This window comes from Taudactylus pleione, unplaced genomic scaffold, assembly GCF_031769625.1.
Source record: "Taudactylus pleione unplaced genomic scaffold, aTauple2 ptg000006l, whole genome shotgun sequence".
Lineage (NCBI taxonomy): Eukaryota > Metazoa > Chordata > Amphibia > Anura > Myobatrachidae > Taudactylus > Taudactylus pleione.
This window is the reverse complement of record NW_028284409.1, coordinates 20,080,193-20,103,431: the sequence shown is the minus strand read 5'-3', so window position 1 is coordinate 20,103,431 and position 23,239 is coordinate 20,080,193. Positions and strand designations below refer to the sequence as shown.

At 41.2% G+C, this 23,239-nt stretch overlaps 1 protein-coding gene across 1 annotated transcript in view; it reads left to right on the top strand.

The window, feature by feature from the left end:
- Positions 1–2,781: 2,781 nt before the first annotated feature.
- The window catches only part of NMBR (neuromedin B receptor), a 376,875-nt gene continuing 356,417 nt past the window's right edge, over positions 2,782–23,239 (top strand). Inside the window, exon 1 of the mRNA XM_088451744.1 lies at positions 2,782–3,197. Within this exon, the coding sequence (XP_088307870.1) occupies positions 2,782–3,197 (416 nt within the window). The remainder of the gene's footprint in view (positions 3,198–23,239) is intronic.

The window sequence follows — 23,239 nt, the reverse complement described above, 5'->3', positions numbered from 1 at the left end:
CTATCTCTGTGAAGTCCCCGCAGACTGTCTTTTTGGTTGTTCAAAAAGACTGTCCTGCTCTGTGCATGCCCCATTACCACACAGCATTCATATTGCTCCTCCCTCCACCACATGCTCCTTCATTTCCCAAGTGGGGCTTCTACAGAGGAGGGGTGGGGGAGGGAGCAGTATGAAGTCAAGGCTGTCTTCCCTCTACCACATGCTCCTTCATTTCCCAGGTGGGGCTTCCACAGAGGAGGTGGGGGAGGGAGAAGTATGAATTCAAGGCTGACAAGTGCTGGGAAGAGCTATATATATATATATATATATATATATTTATATATATATATATATATAGTGTACATATAAATATTTACTATCTATCTGTATCTATCTATATGATTTTTTAGATTGTCTTGCAATTACACTGCTGGGAGCACTGTGTAGTTGCAGAATGAAGAAGGAGAGTGGGAGGAGCTTCAGCCATCTGCAGGGACTGATTGGATGAAAGCCATCTGCCCCTGCAGTTTTTGGCTGAAATAAAGATTTTCCTAATATAACTATAACATCATTCTCAGACAGCGATTTATAAGGTCAGCTTTTAAAGATTTTCTTAACATTTTTCTGCTACTTAAATAGTAGAAAACATTAAGCGCTGTAGAGAACAATGGCTTGCTTGTTCTCTACAGTGCAAAGTTCTAGGAGTTGGGCATTAAAGCCGAAGATAAGTGCATTATCTTCTCTGTTAACCCTTTCCTATGGGTTGGGTATGAAATACCGGTGGCTGACTGGTTGGCTGGAAGCCTTAAGGTGCAGAATCCAGACAGCGGCGGTAAGTAACCTAACCCTCTACCTTTCCACCCCCAACCCTAACCCTCCTTTAGTGGTGCCTAACCCTAACCTCCCTGGGGGATGCCTAACCCTAACCTCCCCCAGTGGTACATAACTATAACCTCCCCCAGTGGTGCCAAACCGTAACCCCCCTTCCGACACCCTAAACCTAACTCTCCCACGGAGGTTCCCCCCATGGTTCCTAACCCTAACCCCCCTCCCCACAGCATAACCCTAGCCCTCCTCGGGGTGTGCCTAACCCTAATTTCCCCCCAGGGTCCCTAAAGCTAACACCCCTTCCCCGGGCTAATGTGCATAATTACCCCGGATCCTTCATTCGGGATTTGGTGGCTTGGATGCCGATGCGGGTATCCTGATCCCCTTCGGGATAGCGGCATCAGCATTTTGCCGGGCGTCGGGATTCCAGCGTCAGTATATTGATACCCAGCATCCAGTCCGCCAGTATATTCACTACATCCCCTTTTCTACATAGATGAGATACTTATATCATGCTGAAACTTTAGTCTCTGTATTATTTAAGTTCATTTTTGGTTTGCTGAATAGACCTCATTGTTTACGGAGGACGATGCGACAGTTATGCTGTTGTATACTGAATTTATACAGCAATTGCTCCTATACCATTATCCTGATCCTTGAAGGAAAGCAAATTAAAGCAAATATGGGCAGAATGCTGAATTCTTATTTATTAATCCATGAATTCTTCTATTGAAGAATGGTGTTAAAGCAATTTAGCTCCTGGTTTATCCATGGACTGTTTTGAAGGCTATGTGACCAAACAAAAGGTGAAATAGCTTGTGTAATTTATTCCAGAATGAGAATTCTAATTTGAAAATTATACATATTGAATGAATCGAAAAATGTGTATTCAATATAATATAAATATTTATCATATCTATTGAGAGGACTGTAATTACTTTATTCTAATGTGAGTATACAATAACAAACGTACAGTAGGTATAAATAATATTGCAATCATCTATGTTAAATACATGTTATGTACATCATACAATATTACAAGATTCTTACAGAATTAACTCACAGCAACCATGTAGGGTCTTTGACTTGAATAGAACAGCCCATATATGTACACGTAAGTGATATATGTGACCTAGAATTACTATGTGTAACATGCATCTTATGTGCATTTGCTAAAAACAAAAGCTGTTTTCCAAAGTACTGAATTATGGACTTTTTCAAAGTTAACAGGAGTATAAAGTGTTTGCTCTGTGACTAGCACTAGCTATGAAATATTGGGATGTTCTTGGTCAATTTCAGCACTGAGAGAGACGGACAGCGCCTATACTCACAGAGCTCAGTAGTTAACACAAACTGAAATGACTCATCTCAGGTTTTATGCTAAGTCTAGACAGATACCAACACTTGTGGTATGGCATTTTGTCCCTGGTGAATAATATTAATGCCGCTGGTAAAATTCAACAAAAGGTAGATATGATTAAGTGTTTCTGATGCTCTGAAGAGTCGGTGTTAACCTCCTGCAGTCCGCTCTGTATGATTTCGCTGAATGGAACAGTCCCTCCCCTCTTAGAGGAACGAGAGAATGTACAGTACGTATAAGAACATTGCAGGGGAGAAGACGGCAGCAAATGAACTGAGGCTGTTTTTCGACGCACGTTAGTATTTGAATCAACGATTAATGGACATTTGCAAGAAAAGTTTGTGTTACTTTTTAAGTGCGGTCCGGGGACACCTCCAAGCTGCAGTAATTTCTGTCGCCTCGCAGAGACCACGGACATATGTAGACTATTCAAGAGCCTCGGAGTTTGAGAAGTATGAAATGCATTTGAATGCTGGATTTTAACCACTTGTTGACTGTTTTAAAACTTTACATTTAATCCAAATCTGTAGGGTTGAACAGAATACCCAATCACCTGCCTCCTCAACTGTCATTGACAATAGTTGGATAATTCCAAGCCTTTCTTTGTGTGGAAGATGATCACTGGCCACTTCTCCAATACAACCTTGATACACAGTAATGGGAGTCTGGTGGCACCGAGCATACCACCAGAAACGTCTATGCCACACAATCGTGAGATGGCATTTTTCATTATCCGATGTGTGATCCCCTCCTTGTACTTGGTCATCATTATGGTGGGACTGCTGGGCAACATCACCCTTGTGAAGATCTTCATTACCAATAGTGCCATGAGAAGCGTGCCTAATATTTTCATTTCAAGTTTGGCCGCGGGGGACCTGTTGCTGCTTGTGACTTGTGTGCCAGTGGACGCCTTCCGATTCTTCTTTGAGGAGTGGATGCTCGGGGAAGTGTGCTGCAAACTTATCCCGTCAATTCAACTCACCTCAGTTGGAGTATCTGTTTTCACACTCACCGCTCTCAGTGCTGATAGGTAAGTAACAACAGGCTAAACTCACACTGGGTGTTATCCGAGATATCATCAGTAGTCATAACCACTTAATAATACATGTAATGACATTGCACATCATTAAGGTGATACAGTATTCCGAAATGTCCTACTATGTTATTATTACCAATAATAAAACCACAATTATGTTCAGCCGTTGATATTTACATATACTCATGTCTATTGGATAGTTCTACTTTTGGTGCTAGGTAGAGCTCTCAATGGGTTAGCTTTACATTTCCTGCTTTTCCATGTTACATTATATTACAAAGGTATAACCTTCCCCAAATAAGCAGTCAAAAATATTATGGTATAGCTGATAATCGTACATGGTGATACAGCCCACATTACTTATAGTACCGTATGTTGCCCAGATCACAGTTACGCAAATTACTAACAGCTTACAAGTTGAATTGAAGTAATGTACTACAGTATAAACAGGATTAACAAATTATAATAAGTATGCATTTTATCAATATAAATGCAGTTGCTCTTACACTGTTATCTTTGTCAACAACTGTGCACTTTTTTATTGTTAAGAGGAAATTATTTATAGCAACAAAATACTTTATTGAAAACCCTATAAAAGCTAACAAAGAAAAACCTGAAGATAATAATAATAATAATAATAATAATAATAATACCTTCAATATAATTCAGTAAGTACGTGAAGACCCCAGCATTTATTGAAAACATGTTATATGTGTAGCTTAGTTGAGATATTTTCATACAAACATTATGGTTGTCGCTATTCTGTGTTGTTTTACATGGTATTGTTGCTCAGTTACTATGTACATACTTACAGTGAGAAGTGTAACTATGCTGTTTGGAAGTTTAATAAAACTTTCATATAAGATATGCTTTAATGAGTCAAATCCCATACCACATGATGTTATACAACATTGTTATATGCATTAAGTCGGAATCTCTGTTTTAGGGGCTGGGTTAAGGAAGATTTAAAATTAATACCTCAAAAACATTTATTGTTAGGAAGCATCTATATTAGAATAGATCATTTACCCTTTCTTTATTGTTCCTGACACACAGATGGATTATTTCAATTATTGCTTCCAGAGTGTCCTAAAGTGTTTTAATCATTTTTGCAGTTACACAGAAAATATTCCTGCTCTCAGTGTTGTCTGAAATAAGTGATAATGTACATACTCATAAAGCAGTAGTTATTAAACCTTCAGCGAGTCTTAAACATCTTAATTCATTTAATACATGCTTTGGATTAACTAGTGATTTGTTAATTGTAGTTGCAATACATAAGTCAAACTTTGCCATGTCACCAGTGGGAAACAAATTTAATATAATAATGGTTAATGTGATATATAGTATGTAAAAAATATGGCTCATGTTTATTATACTGAATAATATTAAAGCGTGCACACATATACACACGCATGCACACATGCACACAGTAGAACTTATTAAATAGCATGATACCAAGCAATCAGCAGAATGTCAATGCCTGTCATTTGATGGTTTAGAGCACATCTCTCTTTTTGTCAGTAAATGGGCCCCAGTATGCTACTAAGAGAAGATACTTCATATATGACATGGGTCTGTTTATGTATTTAAATCAATAGTTTTGCCCTCTGCTTTGGTTCATGCATTGTGTGTGGAAATGACCACCGACTATTCTATGATGGAAAATTCCCCTGCTGTGATAACTGATGGTGGAAATCTATGAATTGCTATTTCTGAAATAACATTAATTTGAAAACTTTCCCCAAATTGCCAAAATAATGCATAATAAATAATATGCAAGTTAATTAACAAGCACCAACAAATGTTCTATGTATACAGTCTCTAAAATGGAACTTACAGACCCCCTCCCAGTCATCCTCCCTACTTTCCATAAATCCTCCAATGATTTCAATACTTTACGTAACTGATGGTACTCTCACTTCTGAGCTTTCTTGCTCTCCTCCTTTTTCAATTTCTAGCAAGTTCGTCTCACTGTGACTGATGGTTGGTGATGCCAATCAGCAATACTACAGGGAATAGGATTCTGAGCAGCTCTCTTACTGGGAGTCAGGCAGGTGCTGCCCTGTAAGCAACACATACATACTGATTCAAAGAGCTTTCAGGCCAGTGAGCAGGTGGACAAGCAGCCAAGGCAGCATGGATGGTATCAGTGCCGGATTACCAAATAGGCAGAGTAGGCACTGGCCTATGGGCACCCATGCCTTTTATGGGCCCCGCGATAATGGATCAAAATAATATTGATTTCATCTTGAAAGAAAATTACAATCAAGCTTTCTTAAATTGTTACCAAAAGATAGAAAAAATGAATCAACTCAAATAAGCGAAAACTTTACATTAAAGACTCTAGAGAGAAAATACTGTATTAATGTAATGTACCCATTTACAAGTACATAAACCATATACATCAGACTCACATTACAGTTTGTCTCTTAAAAGCTCATCTTCTGTCAGCTATCAGTTTGTAAAAAAAATTTGGTGCAACCTATGTATGGTTTATTAAAATTGTTGGTTTATAAAATGAAAAATGTTTTAGGACAGTGGTTCCCAAACTATGCTCCGCTGCACCCTGGGGTGCCTCGGGACACTTGCAGGGGTGCCTCAGGTTGGTGGTCCAGCAGCAAATCAAATTATTTATGGTCAATGTAATGTTATTATGTGGACAAAGACAAGTGCAAACCTGTCCACCATCACATAACTGAGCCTAAGGATGACAGGTAAGGACAATTTACTTTACTACACTTTTTTCTGAATTTCTCAATAGCAAACTTTTGGCTTAGGTTTGCCATGAAAACATTGCTTATTCTCTAGGGCACCGTGGTTCAAAAAAGTTTGGGAACCACTGTATTAGGAGATAATTTACTGCCTCGGAGCACTGAGGTGGGAATCGGAATGAAATACCGGCAGCCGCATGGCCGGCGGTTTCGATGCCCGGCAGCGCCTGGCCGACAAAAGCAGAGTTACTGGCAGCGGAAGCCCGACAGTGCTGGAAATCTCGATCGTCGCTAAGGTAAGTATAAACTAACCTAACCTAACCTCCTAACCCTCCATAGGGGTGCCTAACCCTAACCTCCCCCCCAAGTGCCTAACCCTAATCCCCCCTCTTAGTGCCTAACCCTAACCCCCCCTTCCCCGCTGCCTAAACCTAAGTCCCCCGGGGGGGGTGCCTAACCCTAAGTCCCCCCTAGGGGTGCCTAACCCTAACCCTCCCTCCCCCTAGCCTAACCCGAACCCTCCCGGGGGGGTGCCTAACCCTGAGTCACCCACCGGGTGCCCTAACCCTAACCCTCCCCCCCCACGGCTGTCCACTCGCGGCACCCGGCATCCCTTCGATCGGGATGTCTCCCGGCGTCGGGGAAATGACAGGTGTCTAGATATACATGCCCGGCATTTCACCCTCGCCGGGATATGACAGTCGGGAAGCCGGCTGTCGGTATTAAGGCAGCCGATTTCCCGATTGTATACCCTGAGGTGTTGGGTTCATGGCCCTAACTGTGTGGAGTTTGTATATTCTCCCTGCGCTTGCGTGATTTTCCTCCAGGTACTCCAGTTTCCTCCCACAATCCAAAATTATACTGGTAAATTAATTGGCTACTGACAAAAAAAATATCCCTAGTGTGTATGTGTGTGGACATGTGGTAGGGAATATAGATTGTAAGCTCCACTGGGGCAGGGACTGATATAAATGGGCAAATGTTTTCTATAATGCACAGTAGAATATGTGTGCACTATATAAATAACTGGTAATAAATAAATAAATAATGGCACTCCCTTTATAGTGTTGCCGCTCTGCCTGCACCTTCTGCACATCCCTCATTATGCCCCTTATTTCGAGGCATTCCCATTAATGTTAGTGATGGGTTCTGCAACAAATATGTGTTGCTAATGGGGTCTTTGGTTTTATAGGGTTATAAAGATTTTGGATGTAATTGTAAACTCTGTGTGACAAATAGAAAGTCTAATTCCCACTAAAGGTTAAACCAGACAACTTTGCCTGTCACCTGTTTCACAGAGGATTCATTACGTGAATAAATGGCAGCCTTGCAACTGCAGATACTGTGAGCGATTGCCAACTCATCCCTGGAACACTTTCAAATAGTTCTTAGGACACAATTTTACCTGCTTTGTCCATTCATTCATCAAAGTATTATTCTACAGTGTATTGTGTGTCTAATACCTGTATTTTCAATGTTGTGGCTGATTCATTAGAAATATACTTTAGTTGACATTTATTTATTTTCTTGGCTGCGATTAAAAGGTATATTCATCACACCAAGCTATCCTATTTTATTTTATTTATCCCAATTTATTTTAACAAATGACCCCCATTTATCTCTCAGGTCCTTTCTTGTCACTTATATATCTACTGCTGGTTTGATTGATTAGCCAGTGAAAGTAACCATTGAGGTAGAATTTAAGTCTTCTGCTCTATTATTATGTTTTTCCAACAAGCAGCTGGCAGACAATACATATGGTACTATACAGAATGATCCAAAGTAAAACCTAGCACTCACAGTCACTAGTTGCAGCCAGCAGTAGGGGTTCTCCTGCATAAACATAGAGGAACCACTCTACACATGAATAATTTACATGTAATATAAAAGAAGCAGGGCACTCACTAATTTCATATAAAGAGAGTGAAAACTTTAATCCATATCAAAGTCCATTTCAGCACAGGATAACATTCATCAACGTTTGTATCCCATCTGGGATCTTTGTCATAACAGTAGCAATACCCCAACTGTACTGTATGGCAGCATGGTATACAGAATCAGGTTTGTAGCGAGCTTTGCTGGTCTCAGGTAGTCTAATGTAAGTAGGTGTGGCCACACCCACTTTAAAAAAATTGTATTTGCTGCACTGCTGCTGATCAGTGGCAGCAGACTCCCTTATACTGACTAAATGGGTTATGTCCTCTTTTCAATATTTAACAAATGGCATTAAGCTTAGCTTACCGCTGTAAGTCACTGTACTGCTTACACCATCTTTATATGGAAATAGCAATACGGTCCCCATTGCCAGAAATGGGGATCTAGCAACAGCCTTCCTGGCTTCAGCAAAACATCCCAGGCTTTGCTGTGTCCCCAATGGGTGAAAATGTAATGTGCATGCGTTGCGTAATGCATGACACAACAGCATGTCGCTAGCAGCCGTAGGCTGCCATCAACAGTGTGGAGGATGCCGCTGAGGACAATAACGTTGCTAGACCTTGTTGGAGGGGTAAGTAATGTTAAATGCTAACGGTATGTTTGTTAGTATCACTTTGATAATATACTGCTAGTAATAAGGATCATTTTTATTTGGGCCCCAAACGGATTACACACTGGAGGAGATGTTTAAAGAGGCGGTGTGGGGGTTTAGTGGTAGCAGCACATGTTACGTGCGCTGATACTGCTTCTCGCTAATGTACTAATATGGGTGTTAAATGACAGCTGCTGTATACAAGATACCGCATCAATGTGCCACCCATTGGATATGAAAGGTGAGTGGTACAGCTGCAGCTATTGATTTTGACAGCTGCAGCTGTCATTGCCCCACCACAGCGAGGACAGCTCTGTCCCTGGCTGCAGCAGCTGCTGGGCTCCAGTGCATGGGGAATCTGGTGATGCTTGAGAGATCTCACACATGCCCATTGGTGCTGGCCGGGAGGTGAGACACAGCGCATTAGCACCAGGCTGATGCACTGTGGGCTCTGTCAGGGATCACTGGAGGGAGAAGTTTGGACTCCCCCACTCCGGCAGATGAGCTGTTTATACATATCATCGGTACTGCTTCCTGCTTCGTCTCGGTATAACAGGGGCACCCCCCTCACTCAGTGACATTTCTCCCACATTGATATTGTACCACTCTTTTGCCTTAGGCTCTGCTTCGTCCATGCCATTTAATACATTGTATTATAGCCCTTATTTATTTGGCCTTCATGCTACACCCTCTTTCCCCTATATTTTTAATTATAGTGTCAGGTCATGGCTCACCCACTTCTTACTGTATCTCTATTTATAAGTTACACCCATGAGACAGCTAATGCAGGGGCTTATTAATAGAGATGGGGGCCCGTGTGCATTCTCCATCAGACGGCAGCGCACTGACTTCAGCAGTAGACTCTGGGCTCAAGTCTGTGGCCAGAGTCTACTGCGCATGTGCAGATCACCAGGAAAATGGCACGACCACCATTTTCCCAGAGATTTCCCCACTGCGCATGCACAAAACATCGGGAAAATGGCCGCTGCTTCTATTTTCCAGGCGTTTAGTGCAGCACTGCTACAACTGACGTGAGCCTTTGGAGATGTAAGTATTAAAGAATATGGGTGCAGGGTGTGTGGTGTTGGCCCCCCTGGACCCAGGGCCCATGTGCAACACACACCCTGCACCCATTATACAGTGCATCCAGAAAGTATTCACAGTGCTTCACTTTTTCCACATTTTGTTATGTCACAGCCTTATTCCAAAATGGAATAAATTAATTTTTGTCCTCAAAATTCTACACACAATAACCTATAATGACAACATTTAAAAAGTTTTTTTAGATTTTTGCAAATTTAATAAAAAACAAGAAACTAAGAAATCACATGTACATAAGTATTCACAGCCTTTGCATGGAGCTCAAAATTGAGCTCAGGTGCATCCTGTTTCCACTGAACATCCTTGAGATGTTCCTACAGCTTAATTGGAGTCCACCTGTGGTAAATTCAGTTGATTGGACATGATTTTGAAAGGCATACACCTGTCTACATAAGGTCCTACATTTGACAGTGCATGTCAGAGCACAAACCAAGCATGAAGTCCAAGGAATTGTCTGTTGGCCAGCCACCTAAACTGAGTGATCGTGGGAGAAGGGCCCTAGTCAGGGAGGTGATCAAGAACCCAATATGGTCACTCTATCAGAGCTACAGCATTCCTCTGTGGAGAGAGGAGAACCTTCCAGAAGGACAACCATCTCTGCAGTAATCCACCAATCAGGCCTGTAAGGTAGAGTAGCCAGACAGAAGCCACTCTTTACTAAACACACATGGCAGCCTGCCTGGAGTTTCCAAAAAAAAACCGGAAGGACAAAATTCTCTGGTCTGATGAGACAAAGATTAAACTCTTTGGCGTGAATGCCAGGCGTTATGTTAGGAGGAAACAAGGCACCGCTCATCACCAGGCCAATACGATCCCTACAGTGAAGCATGGTGGTGGCAGCATCATGCTGTGGGGATGTTTTTCAGCAGCAGGAACTGGGAGACTAGTCAAGATAGAGGGAAAAATAAATGCAGCAATGTACAGAGACATCCTGGATGAAAACCTGCTCCAGAGCGCTCTTGACCTCAGACTGGGGCAACGGTTCATCTTCCAGCAGGATAACGACCCTAAGCACACAGCCAAGATATCAAATGAGTGGCTTCAGGACAACTCTGTGAATGTCCTTGAGTGGCCCAGCCAGAGCCCAGAATTGAATCCAATTGAACATCTCTGGAGAGATCTGAAAATGGCTGTGCACCGATGCTTCCCATCCAACCTGATGGGCTTGAGAGGTGCTGCAAAGAGGAATGGGCGAAACTGCCCAAAGATAGGTGTGCCAAGCTTGTGGCATCATATTCAAAAAGACTTGAGGCTGTAATTGCTGCCAAAGGTGCATCAACAAAGTATTGAGTAAAGGCTGTGAATACTTATGTACATGTGATTTCTTTTTTTTAATAACATTTGCAAAAATCTCAAAACATTTTTTTACACGTTGTCATTATGGGGTATTGTGTGTAGAATTTTGAGGACAAAAATGAATTTATTCCATTCTGGAATAAGGCTGTAACATAACAAAATGTGGAAAAAGTGAAGCGCTGTGAATACTTTCCGGATGCACTGTAGATATGCCCCATAGCTAATAACTAAACCCCTATTTAAATACTTAATGTAGAATTTTGTTATTGTTATTAAGTTCTGTAGAATGCCATTTGATGCCCAAATGTCTGGCATCTTTTAGGTAATCCCCAAAATGAGATGTTCTTTTTCCCTCCCCCCTCCTTTGCCTTTAATGGAAAGTAGGGTTTGTTCTTGGCTGCTACACATCATCAGGACTTTTTTTTTACTTGCTACAGTATGTACCCTATCGACCTCCATGAGTATTTGTATATTATCTTTTATTTTGCAATAAATGTTTTTTGTTTTTGTAAAATACTTTACAAAATCACCAAAATCAGTAAATGAAAATGTGGGATAAGAACCAGACACAGCAGAAACTAGTCATGGAGATAAGACCAAAACATAACAGCAGCATTCAAAAGATAAAACAAACAAAATATTGGTAACAGATAAATGTCCTGCAAAAATAAAAACAGTACAAATAAGGGAGAGGATGGTGATATGGACGCGGGGAGATTTGGTAGATCAAAAGTGTGGATAGAAATGATATCTTAGAAGAGGTGACATTCAGCAGGAGCAACTAAAGAGCTCTTTAAATATTATCATGCTTAACACACCTAAAAGTTTCCTTATTTAAAAAAAAAACACAACTTGTTCCTCCTTTAGGAAACCCACTTCATGAGCATTCATCTTATGTTTAGAGAAAACCTTTTTCCTAAACCCTTTTTTGATTCAGCTGACAGAAAACGGTGTGGTATAACATTTCAATGTTATTCTATTCATCACATGAAAACCAATAGGAGACCCTGAAGGGAAGTCTATACAGTGTTTTTCTTTTGATCACAGGGAAATAGTTATACAATGTGACCAATTGAGTGATTACAAATTAAACTTACACTTTATTATAAAAGTAAACAAACAAAAACAAACAGACAGAGTATATACTCAATGTGTAGGTGATCACACCATAGAAATTAATCATCTTCTTCCTAAGATAGGGTAGTTTCTATCCAGGAGGCCCCTTCCATCTTTAAGCAGATGTCCGGAATCAATGTACTGTATATACAAGCAGACATCCTATTGCAATCTCAGATTCTGCAGTGAAGCCCAAAAGCTTTTGTCTGGATCCAGCTTATAAAATAAACATCTGGGTGTTGGCTTCCGGATATTAAACCATATTAAGATGTACCAGTCACTGGCTGGTACAACATCCATTTATGTCTTGTCTAACCCTAAACTTTATGGCCATTCTCAGCATGAACAAAGTCTCCTTTTCAAACCTCAATGGGGCCCAACACAGGTTCTAATACTGGTATATTATGTAGAAATTAAATAATTAACCCACTGGTTACAGTGCTTAATTGTAGTTGGAAAATATCATAATTTATTCCAACATTTCGGCTCATTATAGTTACATAATTCACAACAATCTTATTTTTTCTCAAAACTCTTTTGAAAAAGTTTCTAATGTGATGGAGGATAGTGCCATCCTGACAGGGAACTTTAATATTTCTCTAGATCTCAAACTTGATTGATGACTCCATGCTGCCAGGAACTTTAGGTCATTCTTAAGGTGCCAAAAAGCTTTTAGCATTGTTTAAGTCTTTTGACCAATATGAATCCTAGACAACCATACATGACAAAACTAACCACTGTACGCATTACCATATGATCTGTATCCATAATAATCTAAACTGCATTAGTGGGAATCACTCCCATCTTGGTCAGATCCTTGTTGCTATTTCTATCCAGCTTGGTTTAGCAATGGTATCTTCCCACCGAAGCTTGAGACTTTGTTTTGTTGCTCTTTCACAGTTATTTCCTCTAGATATTGGTCAAGCCATATTTCACTTTTCTTTTTTTAAGCACATTGTACGTGAAATAATGTAAAAGTAGTGCAGTAGGAGGAGCAGATACAATTTGTCACTCCAAAGCATAGGCATATCAATAAAGTAAATTATAAAATAATCTTAGTGGGTAGTCTAATCAATATATATTAATTCTATAAGGTTTATTACTGTGAGACCTATTTTGAGAGAATGGTTGAAAGTAAAAATATGGTTACGATATCAAAATAAAGGTCTTACTATGTAGATGTGCCAGTTAAGAGAAAAATTAGATTGGGGCAACATTTTGTCATGGTGGAGCAGCAAAGTTCCATGTAAAGTAGTGAATGTCTGACTCACTGACTCATCAATGCCCAGCCCAAACCTCTGGACCTAGAAACATGAAAATCGGGGAGTATATTCCTTCCGTGACGTAGGTGCATAGTAAGAACAGATTTTTCTAAATTTGACTCCTAAGGGGTTAAAAAGGCTAAAATGTATCCTCCCCCTGTGCTGTCCTGTCTGACTGTCTCATCTTGGCTGTAGCACAGTTCATATTCAAACACCAACTGTTATCCCAAGTGTTGCCAAACATCACTGGCATTTGATGTGGCTCCCCTATTTGAATAGTGAGTGAAGGGTTGGGGTAAAGATACAATATTGGGTGCAGGGTTAAGTGGTAAGGCTACAGTATAGTTAGCAGGATTAGGGCATAAAGGTACAGTATTGGGTTAAGTGTTGAGGGATAAGGACACACTATTGGGTGCAGGGTTAGGGGGATAAGGACAGTATTGGGTGCAGGGCTAGGGGGATAATGACACAGTATTGGGTGCAGGGTTAGAGGGATAAGGATACAGTATTGGGTGCACGGTTAGTGAGATAAGGACACAGTATTGGGTGCAGGGTTAGGGGGATATGGACACAGTATTGGGTGCAGGGTTAGAGGGATAAGGACACAGTATTGGGTGCACGGTTAGTGGGATAAGGACACAATATTGGGTGCAGGATTAGGGGGATAAGGACACAGTATTGAGTGCAGGGTTAAGGGGGATAAGGACACAGTATTGGGTGCAGGATTAGGGGGATAAGGACACAGTATTGGGTGCAGGGTTAGGGGATAAGGACACACTATTGGGTGCAGGATTAGGGGGATAAGGACACAGTATTGGGTGCAGGGTTAGGGGGATAAGGAGACACTATTGGGTGCAGGGTTAGGGGGATAAGGAGACACTATTGGGTGCAGGGTTAGGGGGATAAGGACAAACTATTGGGTGCAGGGTTAGGGGGATAAGGAGACACTATTGGGTGCAGGGTTAGGGGCATAAGGACACAGTATTGGGTGCAGGGTTAGGGGGATAAGGACAAACTATTGGGTGCAGGTTTAGGAGATAAGGACACAGTATTGGGTGCAGGGTTAGGGGATAAGGACACAGTATTGGGTGCAGATTTAGGGGATAAGGACACAGTATTGGGTGCAGGGTTAGGGGAATAAGGACACAGTGTTGGGAGCAGTGTGCTGCCACTAATGCCCGCTGCCTCCGTCAGGTCCCACCATCGCTAAAGCCCGCTACATCTGCCGGGTCCCTCTGCCACTAACGCCGCTAATGCCAGCCATGTTTATGCACCCAGGTGAAGCCACTGTACATGCCCTGCAGGAGGCACCTACTCAGCATGCACAGCAAGTTGACATTTCCTATCTATATAATGAGGCATTTGTGGGCTAATAGTTCAAAAACTGTATCTTTTTCAATTACATGAACCCCAAAAGCACCTACAGTGGAACAAGAGTTACCTAATAAAATAACCCCAAGTCCTAATTCGTCCTCTGCCCTGAGATATGCCTTCCCAAAAATCCACCATAGACTGAAGTACAAAGTCGTCCTAACTGAAAGTGGCAGAAAAAAATGACAGTTTAAACTTGCTCCCAAATACTCATTTTAAGTTTTGTGCCCTGAAATTTGGCATGCAGCACCGAGCGACAGTTCTACCTGTCCATGCCAAATTTTAGCTCAGTATGTTCAATAACTTTTGAGGTGTAGCCCCTTAAACACCATACCTCCCTCTCAGGAATTTTCTACGGGAAAATTCTGTTTATTAGAATAAGGGCACGACCGTGCCCTTATAATATAGCTTATATAATTTATATCCAATGTTGCTGGGTTATTTTCACAAATGGCCTACAATAAGCAATTGATTTATTGTTATTATTTAGATATTTCTTTTTTGACAAGACATAGTAGTAATGGTGCCATTACCTATTCGCATGATCGCGTCATTGTGGTCCCGCCCCCTCTTCACAATGCCAAGTTTAATGGCATTGTGACAAAGGGGGTGGGGTCGCTATGATGCAATTCAGCGTGAATCGCGTCACTGGCCAGGCCCGCTTTGGGGGGAGGTCCGGGGTGATACGGGGAGGTTGCAGGGGGGTGACGTTGGCCGGGAGATTTTCCAACTTTTCCGTGGGGCCGGGAGCTCAACCCGGTATTCGGGAGACTCCCGGCCAGCCCGGGAGCATAGGCATCTATTTAGAATACAAAAAGTCTAAAATATCAGCAGTTATCTCCTTGCCGAGACAGTCCTGTAATGCTTGGTCTGTGCCAGTAAGAGATACAGATAGCAAAAAAACTAATAATTTTATACTGCTTTACAAAGTAATTTTTATACATATTAAACTTATTATTTGCGAGACATGGAGTTGTTTCAGATGTACTAGAGATGGCTGCAGGGTGCCTCATTTAAGTCACCCTACACACAAAATACAGATGCCACTGCACTGGGGCCGCAATGGTGCCGCTCCTTTGGCCTCGCACCCTGTGCAGTGGCACCTCTCACATACATGTACTGTAGTTTGCACCCTGGTGCTGGCCACATGCCTAATACTTTGGACAACTGTGCATCAGTGCCATGATATACTCTGTATGTTACTCACTAAGGGCTCTATTTACTACAATCCACATATTGAATGTAGATTGTAGTGTGATATTAACGACTGAATTCGCATTGCGAATTCAGGCAATATTCACAGGGATTTACTACAAATCCCTTGCAGGGACAGAGCTTGCAATAAAGCTCTGTCCCTGCGAATCCCATCCGCACACTAGTCACGGTATTATCGGAAAAAATACCTTGACAAAGTCCCCCTCCCTGCCGCTAAGCCCCGCCCCCGGCACTAAGCTCTGCCCCAGTGATCGCGGACCCCCCACGACTCCCCCTCTCCCCCCCGCAACCCCCCCTGCCTAAATAGCACTTACCTGCATGATCCGGGCCTCCGGTGATGTCCTCCATGCCTCCGGTCAATTGATCTCCCATACTGCACTGGGACCCGATCACCTGATGACCAGGCAGCAGTGCACTATGGGAGACCAGCTGACCGGAGGGAGGACATCACCCGGAGCCCCGACCACCGGTCCCAGGGGTCAGGTAAGTAATTTTTTTTTTTTACTATTTTTTTTTCTCACATTAATCAGCTTGCGGTCTGTTTAGACCACACAGCTGATTACTGGGACCGACTCCCGGCTCTGCTCTGCCCGTTAGAGCAGAGTAGGAGGCCGGTAACTGGGGGAGACCCGGGATAACACCACCTCCAGGTGGCGTTATTATCACAGGGCTTTCCCCGATATTTTTTTAAATTTATTTTTAGTAACTCTGGTCGGATCACATTTCCCATTACAATTATGGGAAATGCGATCTGATTACTAAAAATAAGTGATACTTAGGGGTTGGAGTAGAATTTTACGAATTCTACTCCAATTGCCCTGTAATAACTATAGGTGATACTAAAATAATGTGAAAATGGTGTGAAAACACCCTTCTTCACTTTATTTTAGTAAAAATAATGTTAATAAATAAAGCCCTATATGTTTTTCAATTTCAAAGTAAAGTCAAGTTTTACAGAATGTGAACCTAACTGAATATATGTTAAATAAATAACATCAGAGTAATGAGGGCTCTGTTCATAGTTGCTCAGAGCTGCAGGATCAAAACGGCTTTAATGATATCAATTTGTCTCCAAATGAGATTTGACAGATAACCCCATAGTGTAATATTCATTAGAATGTGCTTACACTCTCGGGTGCTATTAATATAGTAAAGTAAGTTGCAGCTAGCTAAATAGGCAATTTCTGTGCTGACACCTTGAATGTTGCATTTGTATGCATAAACATGATAGATATCTGCTTTTGCCTGCAACACATTTTCATGATCAAAATCTTAATAATGTCTAGACTTATGAGAACTTCATGTATTTGTATCAGATTTGAATTAGTGGTAGTCCAGCAGATTAATAATGCATCCGCTGGGAAATATATACACTGAATGTTGGATGAAAAGATTTGGCATCTCAGTTCAAGCATGACTAATAGCTAAATATACAATGTTTATATTCATGTTCTGATTGCAATTTCAACATCTATTTATCACTTGATTTAATTGTAAAACAAACAGTATTTGATAACTTTATATATTTTCAGGGGAACATGAAACTAATGAAAAGGATAAGAATAACATGTACTGTATGAAGAGTTGATTATACTAATAGGAATAGACGTTAATGTACTGTCTTGAAGGGACAGTTTCTCGACAAAATAATCAGTTAGAATTCTTAGCATTTAGACTATTTATTTTTGTGTTTCTTTCAAAAGTAATTACTTTATAATACCAAGCAAATGGCAACTATTTTCCTAAATGCATTTTGCCATATACAGGACCAGTGATCTCAGTAAGCCATTAAATGCAACAGTAGGGTAATCCTGCCTGAGCTGAATGTTTTATGGTGGACACCATTCCAGAACATGGGAGCTAACCGGGAACCTTGGGGAGCAGCAGAAGTACCTAGCACTGCTTTGGAAATATATGTATATATTGGTCTTCTTATGTACTGTATAACAGTATTAATAAGTGCAACCCTAACAGTGCATGTTTTTCAGATCACCTAGTTGGAAAACATATGTATTCATTACTGGCTGATAAATGTTAACAGATCCACAGGTGGTGCACATTTCTGATACTGAGGAGAACATTCAGCGCTAGTAAAATTGTATTATATACTATTTCTATTTTGGCCATGGTGTGGGCTGGGGGGAGGAGGGTTTCCAGGCAACCAGAAACTCCCCTGCGTTTGCGAATGGATGATCAATTAGCTCTTTAGGTGCTTTTTCATATCTGTGTACATAGGCAAATACAGGGGGGGTTTCCATCTGCCTGGAAACCCCCCTCCCCAGCCCACACCATGACCACAATGAAAATAGTAATATAATGGAATTTTACTAGCGCTGCATGTTCTTCTCAGTATCATAAATTAAATAATTAGCACCACCTGAGGATCTTTTAACATGTATCAGCCAGTAATAAATAACCTGTGCACCAATTAAGGGATTTGGAAAACATGCACTGTTAGGGATGCACTGCTATAAAACCCAATATTTACATATACAGTCAGGTCCATAAATATTGGGACATTGACAGAATTTTCATATTTTGGCCTCTAATCACCACCACAATGGCTTTGAAATGAAACAAACAAGATGTGATTTAACTGCAGACTTTCAGATTTAATTTGAGGGTAATTACATCCAAATCAGGTGAACGGTGTAGGAATTACAACGGTTTCTATATGTGCCTCCCACTTTTTAAGGGGCCAAAAGTAATGGGACAAACTAAACAATCCTAAATCTAACTTTCACTTTTTAATACTTTGTTGCAAATCCTTTGCAGGCAATTACAGCCTGAAGGCTGGAACGTATAGACATCATCAGACGCTGGGTTTCATCCCTGGTGATGCTCTGCCAGGCCTCTACTGCAAATGTCTTCAGTTCCTGCTTGTTCTTGGGGCATTTTCAGTTTTGTTTTCATCAAGTGAAATGCATGCTCAATCGGATTCAGGTAAGGGGACTGACTTGGCCATTGCATAACATTCCACTTTTTAACCTTAAAAAACTCTTTGTTTGCTTTTGCAGTATGCTTCGGGTAATTGTCCATCTGCACTGTGAAGCGCCGTCCAGTGAGTTCTGAAGTATTTGACTGAATATGAGCATATAATATTGCCCGAAATACTTCAAAATTCATTCTGCTGCTTTTGTCAGCGGTCACATCATCAATAAATACAAGGGAACCAGTTCCATTGGCAGCCATACATGCCCACGCCATGACACAACCACCACCATGCTTCACTGATGAGGTGGTATGTTTTGGATCATGAGCAGTTCCTTTCCTTCTCTTCTCTTCCCATCACTCTGGTACAAGTTGATCTTTGTCTCATCTGTACATAGGATGTTGTTCCAGAACTGTAATGGCTTTTTTAGATGTTGTTTGGCAAACTCTAATCTGGTCTTCCTGTTTTTGAGGCTCACCAATGGTTTGCATCTTGTGGTGAACCCTCTATATTTACTCTTGTGAAGTCTTCTCTTGATTGTTGACTTTGACACATATACATCTACCTCCTGGAGAGTGTTCTTGATTTGGCCAACTGTTGTGAAGGGGTTTTTCTTCACCAGGGAAATAATTCTTTTGTCATCCACCACAGTTGTTTTCCGTGGTCTTCCGGGTCTTTTGGTATTGCTGAGCTCTCCGGTGCGTTCTTTCTTTTTAAGAATGTTCCAAACAGTTGATTTGGCCACACCTAATGTTTTTGCTATCTCTCTGATGGTTTTGATTTTTCAGCTTAATGATGGCTTGCTTCACTGATAGTGACAGCTCTTTGGATCTCATATTGAGAGTTGATAGCAACTGATTCCAAATGCAAATGTCAGACCTTTTATCTGCTTAATTGATAATTAAATAACGAGGGAATAGCCCACACCTGTCCATGAAATAGCTTTTGAGTTGATAGTCCCATTACTTTTGGTCCCTTAAAAAGTGGGAGGCACATATTGAAACTTTTGTAATTCCTACACCGTTTACCCGATTTGGATGTAATTACCCTCAAATTAAATCTGAAAGTCTGCAGTTAAAGCACATGTTGTTTGTTTCATTTCAAAACCATTGTGGTGGTTAATAGAGGCCAAAATCTGAAAATTCTGTCAATGTCCCAATATTTATGGACCTGACTGTATGTCCAGGGCAGTGCTGGGTTCTTCTGCTGCTCCCCCAGACTCCTGGGCTTGCTCCCATGCCCTGGAATGATGCTCACATCTAAAATAAAAACATTCAGCTCAGGCAAGATGGCCCTACTGCCGCATTTAATGGATTACTGTGATCTCTGGTGCTGTATATGCTAGAATTATGACACAATACACTTTGTATGATGCATATTAAAGCTGGATAAGTGGTAATTATGCCCTCTTCATGGACTGGCCACACTCACTCTAAAATCAAACATTTGGAAACCCCCCTCTAGAAATCCTGCATTTGCCACTGGTGTATGTGTACTGTTGTATTATTCACTATTTTCTCTTTAGGTTCACATGGAGCTTAAAGCTAGGTACACATCTGAGGGATAAGACGAACGATTCACGATTTTTTATTCTGAGAGCTGGAACGACTCAGAGAACATCATATTTCTTATATACACACTACACAATTATTGTCCTTAATGAACAATATTTTCCTAAAGATCATTGAGGCGATGTCTTTACATGCAGTTTGTCAGGCTGTTTATGTACAGTGTGCATTTGCTGCATGATATCGGGACCAACAAATATTGTGTTGCACTCCTGTTGTCAATCTGACAGGATTTTGAACAACAGTCGGAGCAGGATGCTGTACACACACTGTGCAATAGCCGTCCTAACCAGCCTATAATTGGCTGATTAGCCTGGTTATGGCACAGTGTATACCTAGCTTAAGGTAAAATATTACAAGCATAGGGTAATCTATGCAAAGGATGCCTTAAAAATTATCCCGATATAATAAAAAATGTTTTCTGAATTTGGTTTTAAAATGAATGTCTTCTTAATTTTTTTTTTTGTTTAAAAGATCATTTGGTTTGCAATTTTTCAATTTTTGCAATTTGGATCATGAGCAGTTCCTTTCCTTCTCTTCTCTTCCCATCACTATGGTACAAGTTGATCTTTGTCTCATCTGTACATAGGATGTTGTTCCAGAACTGTAATGGCTTTTTTAGATGTTGTTTGGCAAACTGTAATCTGGTCTTCCTGTTTTTGTGGCTCACCAATGGTTTGCATCTTGTGGTGAACCCTCTATATTTACTCTTGTGAAGTCCTCTCTTGATTGTTGACTTTGACACATATACATCTACCTCCTGGAGAGTGTATGCCTAGTTGAAACAGAGAGGCTTAGAACCAGAGCTTTGGGAATGGCAATAAATAAATTTTTGGTCTCAAACAGAATTAATAAGAGCTGTTGTGGATGTAGCCTAGCAATGTTAACATTCACATTGAGCAAGGAAGGTTCTGTAGAACATCTGGGGTGCCTAGGAAGCAATCTGTGGGAAACCCCAGCAGAACCTTGGAACCTATTCTGAGGCGCTCAAAGAGGGGAATCAAACTTTAGATGACCAAACTGGGTAGACCAGAATGATTTGAGTAACCTAAACTATTTTGATTTTGTGCAAAACTCCTAGCAGAAGAGCTGGTGGGAGAAAATGTGTAAAAAAGAAATGTTTGCCATGGAAAAGACAAAATATCCATCTTCTAAGTACTCTTCATCCAGACTCAAAACAAATAGAGGAGTCTGGACTGGGGCACTGAGAGCTAAGATTATTTCCTGAAAGACGGTATATTTTAGAAATACTCTGTACAAAGATAGACTCTGCCAATTAAGTTGTCTCTCATAAAACATGGATGGATAAAAGAAAAATATTCCTCTGCATGGACCAGTGCCATATTTCTAACACTTCCTTGCACAGTGACAAAAAGTAGTACCACCTATCCTATTGATATGGAACACTGCTGTGGTATTGTCCATACAAAGAAGATCTGGAGCATTGTGAATTGATAGAGGAACCTAAGGACTAGAGAGACAGTTTCACCGCTTTCAGTTCTAGGACATTAATGTGCAGGAAGAATTCCACTGGAGACGGTTCTCCTCGTGATTGCTAAAATAGCTCTCCAACCTCAAAGACAAGCATCTGATATAATGGAGAGGACTAGGAAAGGTAGAAAGAAAGGCCTTGGGGCAGGAATAGATCAGGTCCTGTCACAATGATTGTGAATTAATGAGATGACAATCTCTGAGGTCCTCTGCAAGGTAGAGGCACTTGAAAATACCCTGAGGGCAGTAATTTTTTCCATAATAGCTGCCAGGTCTTGAAGAGATATTATATATGTAGAAAGACTGAAAGGGCATTCTGCACCTCCTTCCATTTCTGAGTAGGAATACTGAGCAAAAAGGTAAGGGTATTTAGAAGAAATCCTAGAAACAGATAGTAAAACCTAATTCTATCAGAGGAGACATAGCTTTATTCTGGTGTGCTCTCAGTGTATCGCTGAGCTTGCAAAAAGGATATTGTCTAAATAGACCGTGCAACCCGTATACAAGAGCTGGGTGTCTGGAGCTTACACCCTCAAAGATGGATATTATTCCAGTACCCTGTCTCCAGCACTTGGAGTAGATCACCCCACTGAAGACTGGGCATGAACTTAATACTCAAAGAAAGAACCCTCATTACAGCAACCTCCATCAATGGTGACACCAATGATATGGAGAGCAGAGAGTTCCAGAGCAGGCTTGGAACTGTGATGATGAGATGAAAAGTACACACTGAGCAGCAATACAGTCTGTAGCAAAATACAGGAACAGAAGACTGAAAAATTGGCACTTCAAAGCACTATAACAGTTAATAGAATAAATAGGATACTTCAGACTATTTCACAAGCTATAACAGGAATGTAGAAAGCATGCTCAAATGGATAAGAACCGGAATGTATGTTGCAGGCTGAACCGGACTAAATCGGAATGGAATGAAGGAAGTATGCAGAACCAGATTGGGACCAGAGTGAAGGCCATAGGCTGAACCGGACTGGGACTGGAATGGAGGTAGCTGAACTGGACTGGAACCGGAATGAATGACACAGGATGAACTGGACTGGGACCAGGAATAATGGACTCAGGTTGAACTGAACTGGGACTGAAATGGAGGTAGCACTGAACTGGGACTGAAATGGAGGTAGCTGAACCAGACTATAGCTATAATGATAGACACAGGCTGAATTGGACTGGGACTGGAATGGAGGTAGCTGAACTGGACTGGAACCAGAATGAATGACACAGGATCAACTGGACTGGGACCAGGACTAATGGACTCAGGTTGAACTGAACTGGGACTGAATGGAGGTAGCACTGAACTGGGACTGAAATGGAGGTAGCTGAACCAGACTAGAGCTATAATTATAGACACAGGCTGAACTGGACTGGGACCGGAATGGAGGTAGCTGAACTGGACTGGAACTGGAATAAAGGACACAGGCTGAAGCT